The sequence below is a fragment of the Mixophyes fleayi genome, chromosome 6 (assembly GCF_038048845.1).
Source record: "Mixophyes fleayi isolate aMixFle1 chromosome 6, aMixFle1.hap1, whole genome shotgun sequence".
Taxonomy (NCBI): domain Eukaryota; kingdom Metazoa; phylum Chordata; class Amphibia; order Anura; family Limnodynastidae; genus Mixophyes; species Mixophyes fleayi.
The window spans coordinates 119,796,001-119,808,372 of NC_134407.1; the positions used below are offsets into that span (position 1 = coordinate 119,796,001).

At 42.9% G+C, this 12,372-nt stretch overlaps 1 protein-coding gene across 1 annotated transcript in view; it reads right to left on the reverse strand.

Moving 5' to 3' along the window:
* Positions 1 to 12,372, reverse strand: part of TMEM132A (transmembrane protein 132A) — a 65,331-nt gene that overhangs the window by 18,824 nt on the left and 34,135 nt on the right. The window contains exons 6-8 of the mRNA XM_075217195.1: positions 9,055 to 9,241; positions 1,577 to 1,720; positions 1,283 to 1,464 (exon numbers count right to left, since the gene is read on the reverse strand). Of these exons, the coding sequence (XP_075073296.1) occupies positions 1,283 to 1,464; positions 1,577 to 1,720; positions 9,055 to 9,241 (513 nt within the window). The remainder of the gene's footprint in view (positions 1 to 1,282; positions 1,465 to 1,576; positions 1,721 to 9,054; positions 9,242 to 12,372) is intronic.

Below are 12,372 nucleotides of genomic sequence, written 5' to 3' on the forward strand. Positions count from 1 at the left end.
TATAAACCACCTCGCAGAGCAAAATTAATAAACATACAAAACACACACACATATCTATTATATAAATGCTTAGTGGCGTCTGTCTGTCTGTGGAAAAAAAAAAACAAGTTGCAGCGCCACCTGCTGGGCAGAGTTATACACTGACCTACTAAATTCTTACTGTGTGTGTGGGAAAAAAAATTCAAAAAGGGCTGAAATTTGGTAGGGCTCAAACTCATTTTCGTGAGGTAATTTTACCTCATGAACACACGTGTAGAGGCGTGCGTTAGTGTGTGTGTGTGTGTGTGTGTGTGTGTGTGTGTGTGGAAAAAACTATTTTCTCAGAAAGGGCTCATCCAATTAACCTGAAATTTGGTATACTGACATTATTTGACAAAAAAATTAGAATAGTCAAGTCAGTTAACTTCCATCATCCCCCCTTCCCGCCGTGGGAGGGGTAGTAAAGGCTAAATTTACGAGTTGAGGGGTCAAACTCATTTTCGTGAGGTAATTTTACCTCATGAACACACATTAAAAAGGGCGCTTGCGTCGGGAAATAACGACCTTCCCCTGAGGAGGCCTGGGCTAGGCCCAAATGCATGACAAGAACCTTTTTAAGACCTTAAGTATCTTGATTTGACTAGAATGCATGAGTATCATGCACAGGTTAACTTGTGTATATATATATATATATATATATATATTGAACAATATTAGTGTAACCGGCTTCTCTGAAGGGTCCAATTTAGTTTCTTAATCACTTATTTTTCATACTTTTGTCACTTTGTTTTTTATAATCTGACGAATTTTGAATCCTGGCTAATAGGTTTTAATTAAATGCTTAATGAAGTTTGCTTTTATATTTATGGACTGGAGTGCCTCAAGAATCAACTTTATTTGGGTGATCTTTATCACCAATTGTTCCTTTAGCTATATTCAACAAACATACCATTTAAATCACAAAAATATTTGCATACACCAAGCAACATCGCAGATGAGCATAGCATAAAAAGCATATGTGTCAAAACAGATAAAATGAGCCATCTATAAAAGGAGACTTATAATATTAAGAAGTAAATAATCATATACTCAAGTAAATAGTACTTCTGTTATTGTGTATGTCTCTTAGAAGACCCCACCAAAGAATATTCAATCATTAATTTAAAGAGTGCTAATTACATATGCAGCAATTGTGCAGTACAATATTACATGAACAACATTTGCAAATATGAGTAGGTAAACAAAAGGCTTTAATATTTTCTGGAGTGGAATTTTACGCTTATCCATAGTATAAATTCCTTACCCAGAGCCTGGTAAACGCTGCAATTTAGTGTCAGACACCTCAACTCTCAGCGGTAGCAGCGGCACCCACAGGGAAAGAGAAAGAGAGGAACGAAGGCGCTCTAACCAAAACTCCACCTTCACACCCACGGCTCCCTGAGTCTCCTTTCCACCAACAAACAGAAAGTCACAGCCATCTGACACCTGTCAGGAAGAATGGTCAAAGACAGAAAGAACTTATATTTGGCAAAGAAGAATCAAAGAACGATAGCCAAGTAGATCACAATAAAAGCAGACAATATTAGAAGATATGAACCTGTATGATCTGTGCATTTGGGGTTTCACAACCCGCCTGCTTGGTCACATCGATTACAAATCCCCCAGCCTCCAAAGCCAACACTCGCACTGGTATCTTCTGAGAAATGCCAGTTAGGGGAGCTGTATTCAAGATCTCATGAGACTGCAAGAAAGAAGAACACAAAAAGGTTTATTTGTCTGCAATATAGCATCAATGCATAAATTCTTCTAGGTACACTTGCACACAGTTTTTGAAGGAACTCGACAGGAAGGTCGGTCCAAACATCTTGGCGAATTAACCACAGATCTTCTGTGAATGTAGGTTAGCTCAAATCCTTCTGTCTCTTCATGTAATCCCAGACAGACTTGATGATGTTGAGATCAGAGCTCGGTGGGGGCCATATCATCACTTCCAGGAATACTTGTTTTTCTTTACGATGGAGATAGTTCTTAATCACATTGGCTGTATGTTTGGGGTCGTGGTCCTGCTGCACAATAAAGTTGCAGCCAATTAGACGCCTTCGCTAATGATATTGCATGAGGGATAAGTACTTGCCTGTATTTCTCAGCATTGACGACATAATTAATCCTGACCAAATCCCCAACCCAGTTTGCTGAAATGCAGTCCCAAACTTGCAAGTAACCTCCACCATGCTTCACTGTTGCCTGCAGACACTCATTATTGTACCGCTCTTCAGCCCTTTAGCAAACAAACCGCATTCTGTTACAGCCAAATATTTAACATTTTGACTAATCAATCCAGAGCACCTGCTGCCATTTTTCTGCATCCAATTCCTATGTTTTCGTGCATAGTTGAGTCGCTTGGCCTTGTTTCCATGTTGAAGGTTGGCTTTTAGGCCGCAATTCTTCCATGAAGACCACTTCTGGCCAGACTTCTCCGGACAGTAGATTGGTGTATCTGGGTCTCCCAGTTTTTTTTCATGTTCTGAGCCGAAGTGTGGTGGCCGAGTACTTGATGGGAGTTCCTTCCCCTACCTTGTCCTCCAGACACGAGTCAGGTTCTTTTTTGGTCGGATATCCGGTGGTCAGGAGATAAATTCTTCAATGAAAGGGACAAGGATTGGACAAATAACTTGGGTTTATTAATAATGCGGTAAAGATAATTTTGGTAAGCAACCGCGCCACTGACCCCTTCAACTCAATGGTAATGACAAAATATTAATTTGATCAACATAGAGCACAATAGCATTTAACTGTTCTCAGTACATAGCTCAGTCTGTTTGGTGTGATGTCACAGATCTCTATACTGCTTATTTGTTTTCAGTACTTTCCTTTTTACTCACACCTCTCTTTGGCTCACTTCTTCTCTTCTTCTCTTCTTACACTTACTTCACTTTTAATCTGCTTATATTTCACTTTGTCCGATTTTCATTCTGTTCCTATTTTTCTCTCTCAGTCTATGCAGACACAGGGATCTCTCTCCCTCAGAAGTCTAGAACTTTCCTCTCCCACTGCCTTCTGGGAGTTCACAGTTATTACCAAAGTCAGTGGACTTGTTGCTATGCCACACACTCCTCCTTCCTGTTACTCCCGGCAACCACCAACCACTCCCAACTGTCACTTCTCCCTAAAGAAAATATATATATTTTTTTAAATCTTTATAAACACTTTTAACTATTAACAAATTAAAAACATATAGATACACCCCAGGGTACTCAGATTTTGGGGCACCACATTCACCCCTGCTTTTTCAGGTGCGTGTCCTCACGCATTAAGACATAAAGGTGGTTGTTCTTTATCAACTCAAATCACACATCTACAACATTTATAATAGCAAACATTTTCAATGACAACAGTTTTAATATACATTATATACAACAGTTTCAGTGAGAAAGATCTTTAATCCTGATACCGCCGTGGAAGTGTACCCCTCGTACTCCTCGTGGAGCGTCTTAGTTCGGGATAGGGGACCACCTCCACAGGCGCAAGGGATAATGGTAACTCGACTGGCGGCCGAGACTGACTCTGTAGTGGCATAGTAGCCCAGCCTACCGCCAATAGTAGCTCGAAAGGGTCAGTGGGCAGCTGAGGCAGAGTCCCTTCGCCATCATCTGGTTTTTCGTCCCAGTCATCCCTTGATATTTATTCTGACCCTTGATCTGGCCTTGGGCGGAGCTTGAGCTGGTTTCGGTGAATCCACTGTGGACGGGTGCAGTCTGGTCTCGAGATCTGGTAAACAGCCATCGTTGATATGGGTTCGGCCGTAATCACATACGGGTTCAACTCCCACTTGGGATCCAGCTTACTCCGGGGTCGATTATTCTTCTTGAGGACGATGCTCCCTTCTGGCAGCCGGCAGGCCTGCGCATCCCGGTCGTAGTCTTTCTTCTGCCGTTTGTGCACCTCTTCCAGGCGTTGCTGGACGATCAGGCTGGCCTCCCGCAGCCTGTCTTGATGCTCACGTACCCACGAGGTTTGTGGCGGCAAAGGGGTTTCTGTGTCAGGGAGGTCGAGTTGCATGTCTGCTGGAAGCTTCCCTGCTCGTCCAAACAGCAAGTAGTAGGGTGAGTATCCAGTCGAGGTGCGACACGTATTATTATAGATGAAGGTCAGTTCGGCAAGCGACCTTGGCCACTCAGATCTTTGACTCGGGGTCAGTGCTCGTAGCATGTGGATAAGCGTCTGGTTCATACGCTCATAAGCGCCATTCCCTTGGGGGTGGTAAGGGGTCGTGCGTAGTTTGTTGCACCCGTAGAAAGCGTACAATTCTTTGAATAGCTGAGATTCAAAAGACGGACCTTGATTGGTCAGGATCTTCTGCGGGAACCCATAGGGTCGGACAAACGCCCTCAGCGGTGGTTCGGGCTGTTAGGTCTCTTACTGGCACGGCCACTGCAAATTTTGCTAAAGTGGCCACCCCGTTAACAGAACTCCTTTGTGGGATCCCCAAGGACGGGTATAATCGCAAGATTCTGATTGAGTGGAGTGACGCCCGACAATCTTCGTTTGACCACCTGAAGAAAGTGCTCACAGAAGCCCCACTCCTGGCATACCCGGATTATAGCATCCCCTTCAAGTTGTACACGGACGCCAGCAAGCAGGGACTGGGGGCGGTACTGGCCCAAGTGCAAGAACGCGTGATTGCCTATGCCAGCCGCAGCCTAAAAAAGACCGAACGAAACGACGCTAATTACAGTGCGTTCAAGTTAGAATTTCTGGCCCTGGTGTGGGTGGTGACTGAAAAATTCCGGGACTATCTGGCGGCCACCCCCTTCGTCACAGTGACGGACTGCAACCCCATGGCTCACCAGGATACCGCCCGCCTAGGAGCATTAGAACAACGCTGGGCCTCTAGGCTCGCCAACTACCGCTATACAGTCGAATATCGGAGCGGGCGCAGCAACATAAATGCTGATGCGTTGTCCAGGTTGCCGCTACCCGAAGAAGAGGAGTTAGAAAGCGATGCCAGAGACCAGGATGAGATCCCGGTTTTCCAGGGTCCGGCGCAGGCCCCCATTCAGAATGTAATGGACGTCGGGGACATGACGAGGTCAGACCCAGTGGGCCACGAAGAATGGACCAAATGGCCACTGGCACCCACCTACGGGGAACCAAAGTGGAGGCCCGAAAGACAAAGACCAGTCCGAGGCAGGTGGGAACCACCTCGCGAGTATGTACGGCGATCGTCTAACCAATTCGATGGTCAAGGGCGCCCGATATGCCGCCGGTGCCATGGGATAGGACACATAGAACGAAACTGCGACCAAAACGAACATTTAAACTCTGACACCCCGAGATTCGAGGGCCGAATCTCGGGTCGAGCCACGGGAATAGATCCGGATCCAGAAAATTGGAGGCCCCAGTTCATCGGACAATGTCCCACTTTACCCGTTACAATTAATGGAGTGGAGACCCTGGCTATGCTTGACACGGGGGTCGCAGATTACGACCATCCGGCTCCCTACATTCCACAAGTATTGGGGCAAAGAGCAGCTGTTATCACCACCCCCAGCCTGGCTGCAGCTGATCGCCAGTAACGGCCTTGAGATTGCATGTGAAGGGTATTGGGAAGCGGACATCCAGATCGGAGCGACCTTGTTGCCAAGACAAGGCTGTCTTATCACCACCCCCTGTGAAGGGAAAATAGCCTCATCATCCTGGGGATGAATGTGCTACAAAGATGCCTGGATGAGCTAGTGGCGACATTGAAGGGTAAATTAACCCAAGCGGCTTCCTCCGGTCATCAGGCCTTACAGAAGACAATCAAGGTCCTACAAGGACATCAGCGTTTTGTACAAAAGACGGGAGAAATCGGCAAGGTCCGTCTGACGGACGGAAAACCCGTAAAACGCAAACCCAACGCAGAAACGATTGTGTGGGGTAAAGCCCACTGCGGACCCAGCGGCTGCAGATATGAAGCCCTGATTGAGTCATGTTTGCTCCCAGATAGACAAGAGGTCGTGGTAGCCAGCGCCTTGGTGGCAATGGAAAATGGGAGGGTCCCAGTGAGGGTGCTGAACCCACACAACCACGTGGTCAAGCTCTATCGGCACCAACCATTGGCCACCCTTTTATGGACCACGTTCCAAGACGTGTTGCATACATCCTGGCCCGCCCAGCAGGGCCACAAAAGTGACACAGGCACCCCGTGGTGGGACGAAATACATATTGGTGATGGAGCAACTCATGAAGACCATAAAGAAGGAGTCCTAAAGGCCGTCCGAGAGAATGCCGAGGCCTTCAGCAGGAATCCATCCGAATTGGGGTTAGTAGAACGGATCCGACACCAGATCCCGACGGGGGATGCCCGTCCCATCAAAGAGCGACACCGGCCAATAGCCCCAGGACTGTATCAACCAGTCCGACAGATGCTAGAGGACATGAGGGCCAATGGGGTGATCAGGGAGAGCTACAGCCCCTGGGCGGCGCCCATGGTACTAGTAAAGAAAAAAGACGGACCTTGATTGGTCAGGATCTTCTGCGGGAACCCATAGGGTCGGACAAACGCCCTCCAAAAGACCTCAGCGGTGGTTCGGGCTGTTAGGTCTCTTACTGGCACGGCCACTGCGAATTTCGTGTTGTGGTCCACCATGGTGAGGACGTATGTGTATCCCATTGAACTGGGTTCCATCTTCACGTGGTCGAGGGACACCAGCTCGTGTCCGGGCCGTGCAAACCATGTAGGCCTTACACCAATCTTCGGTGTCTTGGCGCAATTTATGCCAGTGAAATCGGTTCCGCAGGGTAGTTTCGGTCTTCTTACTCCCAAAGTGCCCTGATTCGTCATGGTAGGCTTGCAGCACTGTGTCTATTGCAGCTCTGGGTAGGAGGATTTGTTCCTTGGCCAGGTGCGTCTTTGGGTCGATACATCTGCGATACACCTGCGATACACCAGTTCCCCACGGATTAATAGTCGATCCCGCTGTCTCCATAGTTGTAGAAATTCTGCGGGAGCCACGTCTCTCTCAACCGGGGATAGTTGGCGTCGGGCTATCAGGTAAGTCTTCACCCGTTGGATGTGTGGGCACCCTTGTTGCCATTTGGTCCATTCTTCGTGGCCCACTGGGTCTGACCTCGTCATGTCCCCGACGTCCATTACATTCTGAATGGGGGCCTGCGCAGGACCCCGGAAAACCGGGATCTCATCCTGGTCTCTGGCATCGCTTTCTAACTCCTCTTCTTCGGGTAGCGGCAACCTGGACAACGCATCAGCATTTATGTTGCTGCGCCCGCTCCGATATTCGACTGTATAGCGGTAGTTGGCGAGCCTAGAGGCCCAGCGTTGTTCTAATGCTCCTAGGCGGGCGGTATCCTGTTCGTGACGCCAAAGTTATGTGGTGGCCGAGTACTTGATGGGAGTTCCTTCCCCTACCTTGTCCTCCAGACACGAGTCAGGTTCTTTTTCGGTCGGATATCCGGTGGTCAGGAGATAAATTCTTCAATGAAAGGGACAAGGATTGGACAAATAACTTGGGTTTATTAATAATGCGGTAAAGATAATTTTGGTAAGCAACCGCGCCACTGACCCCTTCAACTCAATGGTAATGACAAAATATTAATTTGATCAACATAGAGCACAATAGCATTTAACATATAAGAACAATAAATCAATTTTCAGGTAAATCACTAAACATTAATATTCAACTAAAACATTTGGTGCACCACTATTATCTTGGTAACGTTACCATATTTTACACTCAGTCCTGGGTTGAACTGTGCACAGCAATTTAGTAGAAGTGCTGCACGTGGTTGGGGCCCATAAATAACTTTTTCACGCCAAATAAACTGATGATCTTTTGTATTGCACAGTCTCTTTTGTATTGCACAGTCTCTTTTGTGTGTATTCACAGACCTCTCTATTTTCTCTCCTCTCACACTGTTCTCAGTACATAGCTCAGTCTGTTTGGTGTGATGTCACAGATCTCTATACTGCTTATTTGTTTTCAGTACTTTCCTTTTTACTCACACCTAGCTTTGGCTCACTTCTTCTCTTCTTTTCTTACACTTACTTCACTTTTAATCTGCTTATATTTCACTTTGTCCGATTTTCATTCTGTTCCTATTTTTCTCTCTCACTCTATACAGACACAGGGATCTCTCTCCCTCAGAAGTCTAGAACTTTCCTCTCCCACTGCCTTCTGGGAGTTCACAGTTATTACCAAAGTCAGTGGACTTGTTGCTATGCCACACACTCCTCCTTCCTGTTACTCCCGGCAACCACCAACCACTCCCAACTGTCACTTCTCCCTAAAGAAAATATATATATTTTTTTAAATCTTTATAAACACTTTTAACTATTAACAAATTAAATTAACAAATTAAAAACATATAGATACACCCCAGGGTACTCAGATTTTGGGGCACCACAGAAGGGCTGAAGAGCGGTACAATAATGAGTTATTATGAGGGTTATTATTAACCCATTAGGGAAGCGTCTGATTGACTCCCAATTTATTCTGCAGCAGGACAATGACCCCAAACATACAACCAATGTTATTAATAATTATCTTCATCATAAAGAATAACAAGGAGTCCTGGAAGTGATGATATGGCCCCCACCGAGCCCTGATCTCAACATCATCAAGTCTGTCTGGGATTACATGAAGAGACAGAAGGATTTGAGCAAGCCTACATCCACAGAAGGTCCGACACCAGTTCTCCAAGATGTTAGGAACAACCTCCCTGCCAAGTTCCTTCAAAAACTATGTGCAATTGTACCTAGAAGAATTGATGCATTGATGGCAAAGGGTGGTCACATCAAATATTGATTTGATTTAGATTTCTCTACTGTCCATGCACTTTGCATTTTGTTAATTGATAAAAAAAAAACTATTAAACACTTCTATTTTACTTTTGGACACCTGCCTAAACACTTTTGTACAGTATATATATATATATATATATATATATGTATATATATTTTGCATGCAGCTTTCAAACACATTATCTAAGAAGTCTACAGTGTTAGGTCACAGATAATAGGCAACAGTCACAGATACTATTCAAGACGATCATCAGAAATGTTCTACATTGTACCTTCACAAGTGGGATGATGGCTCTAAGGTCACGATCAGATACCAGCACTTCAGCACTGCCCCGGGCACCTGCTGTTGCTGCACTAGCTCCAGGAAGATCTAGCTGGAACGTAATTCTCCGAGAGACAGCGGAGCCCAGCGAAACGTTGCTTACCAGAAAATCCAAGAGTGCGACAACTGGAGGGGGTCTGAAAAAAAAAAAAATTATATATATATATATACCAAAATGAAACAATAATGCACAGAGGTTATATGGTACTGCCATTCCAAGAACACTTCTCCCTATTTATACCACATTCTTGTTGTGAACATCCAATTTAAACTATTTGATTTAATTTGTTACATATTTTGAGCATTACTGCAAGATAATGTGAAAAATCCTATTTTGTTTCTGGATGGTCGCCTGTCATTTCTTCTGTTGCATCTGGTCACCAGGCACCACTGCCAGCGTTCCTGTATTATTCTGAGAATCTTAGTGTATGACCTTCGCTATTCCTGACCACTCGTCTGGTCTAGAAGCTCTCCTGGAATTCCCCTTGGGTACTGCATTATCCGAACGTTGCCAACCCGGCTTGCCTTGACTATTCTTGGTTTTCTTTTCAGCATAATCTCTGAAGTACCGCATGGCAGCAGCCGCCAACATTATTTAAAGGCGATTACAAATGGTTAGAAAACTCTTTATCGTTGCTCTCTGTCATAAATTGTGACATTGTTTTGCCACACCATGAACCATTATTGATAAAGCCAAGAAAAAGGTAAAGGGTATCCTGCTCTATAGCCTGTTTCAAATACAAACTAAATAGAGCACACAGAAAAAATATACATATAGTGAAAAAATTTAAAAAAATATATACTTATATTTGGTTGAATTGTGAATCCTATTATCATTCCTTTGTGGTCTCCACTCCGTATAAGTTATTCATTATGACATGTGAAAAAAGAAATTTGAAATACAATATAATGTAACATTGTTTGATCATAATAACATAGGCATATATAAAAGTGACCTATGAAATTTCACTTACTAGACAATTTATTATAGAATCACCTTCAATGATCAAGTAGATTAATAACAGGATTGAATGTGCTGAAAATTCTGGAACAAGAAGTATCTCACCAATATCATCTAATAACCAGAGGAGCAGAGACTGTGCAGAACCCCGGAGACTTTATTAACATCATGCTCATGCCTGTTTCCATCTGGTAGGGATCCTCATATACCAAGCTCTTCTATTTTTCTCATTTTAAATGTTTTCTTTATGATATTATGTAAACAGGTGCTATGTGCAATAAATTTATTTTTTAGAGTTAAAAACGGTATCACACTAGATCTGTTCCTTTATTACTTTTTTTGCATACCCACACAGAGAATTTACCTAATAACACCATAGAGGGAAAAGAGAGACATCAAGTACCTTGATACAACACCTCTTTTTTTTTTCTAGTAAGTTTAATCACAAAAAGGGGATTTGTATGGTGAAGGAACAATCAAATTAACACACTGCTCTTAATCTACTTGATCACTGAAGGCAATTTTATAATGGATTGTCTAGTAGGTGAAATTTCACAGGAGAGACAACGCGGTGGAACAAACTCCCTGGAGTAACTCTCACGAATAAATATCCCTTTTGGTCACTTTTATTTTATCAGCCAGCTAACCACAAGGGGTTAAGTTCGGCGCTGTTGGGGATAGCAAAATAAGTAACAAAAGGAGTATTATTAAAGAATATTGGAATCTGTCCAAGGTACAATAAAAATTATAAAAAGTCTCAGCCAATAAGCATAACAATAATGACAATATCATTAATAATAACGAAGATGACGTTCTGGAGGATAACTATCACCACCTGCAGCTCATTCAGGGTCTATTGGCACCTTTACATAAAAAATGGAAAGGATACAATGGCGCTGGGGGAATAGGACTCATCCAGACATATAAACAGTACAATATAGAAAATATATGGACATGTCAACTTTGACATGTCCATGTATTTTCTATATTGTACTGTTTATATGTCTGGGTGAGCCCTATTCCCCCAGCGCCATTGTATCCATCCCACTTTTATTTTATACCTATGTTATTATGATCAAAAAAGGTTACACTATGTTGTATTTCAAATGTCATACATCACTATGATAAATTTATACGGAGTGAAGACCACAAAGCAGTGACAATAGGATTCACACTTCAACCAAATATAAGTATATTTTTTTCAAAATGTTTCACTATGTGTATATTTTTTCTGTGTGCAGTATTTAGTTTGTATGTGAAACAGGCAGTAGCGCTGGATACCCTTTACCTTATTCTTAGATATATTTACATGAGAACATATGTGTGGTTCTTTTAAAGAGTAAAAAGCAGCAATTGTTACAAGCATGGTGCTTTACTTTTAATATATTTTTTTCATTATAGATAAAGGTTTATTTTGCAGACAACCAAGCCAGATTTTTTTTTATAGTCCATTATTCTCTGCAATATTTACTTAATATTTTTTTTTATTTTAAATGACATTCCTATCAGAAAGTGAATGCATATGGTAACTTTCTAAGCAAAATAATAATAATAATAATAATAATAATAATAATAATAATAATAATAATAAATTAAGGAACTCTTGGATGAGTGCAATGACTTATTTATGATGAAGTAGCTTAAAACCTCCAATAAACTTCTAAATGACAGCAGACTAAAGACAACTGATAAAAACAGCCATCTCATGTATAGACAGGCTTTGCCAAGGCAACATACATCTGTTGTCAGCACCCCAACATGAATTCTTACTTAAATGTTGATGGCAGATACTTCTGCTTAACAACCCCCAACCAGCAAGGGAGCAAATCTATAAATGGAAAAACAGAGCCAGAAATCACTCATAGTGCAGTAATCATTTCACACCAAAAGAGTATGTATACGTCTAGTAAAAACTGCCTGCAATAAAACAATGAATTTTGGCTTATCTGTAATAAAATAATAAAATGGTCCCAAAGGAAGACCAAAATCCAGAAGCTGAATGCTGAACTTCTACAAGATGTAAAAGAAACACCACACCTAGTGGCCGCACATGTGTAGAAATGTTTCCAAATTATATAAATCATAAATGGTTAAAAACACTTAAAAAAGAAGACTTTTACTCACCATAAAAATGGTTTTATCTTACTCCATTGGGGGACACTGCGATACATTGGGGTATAGTAGTGGGACTAGGAGTTTAGGCACTTATCAACTTCTTTGATCTTCACTCGCCTCCCCTACTATGCCTCTCCTCTCCAGTGGATACCTTTTGACTAACCAAGCATACGAGAAAAGGGAGCCCCATAT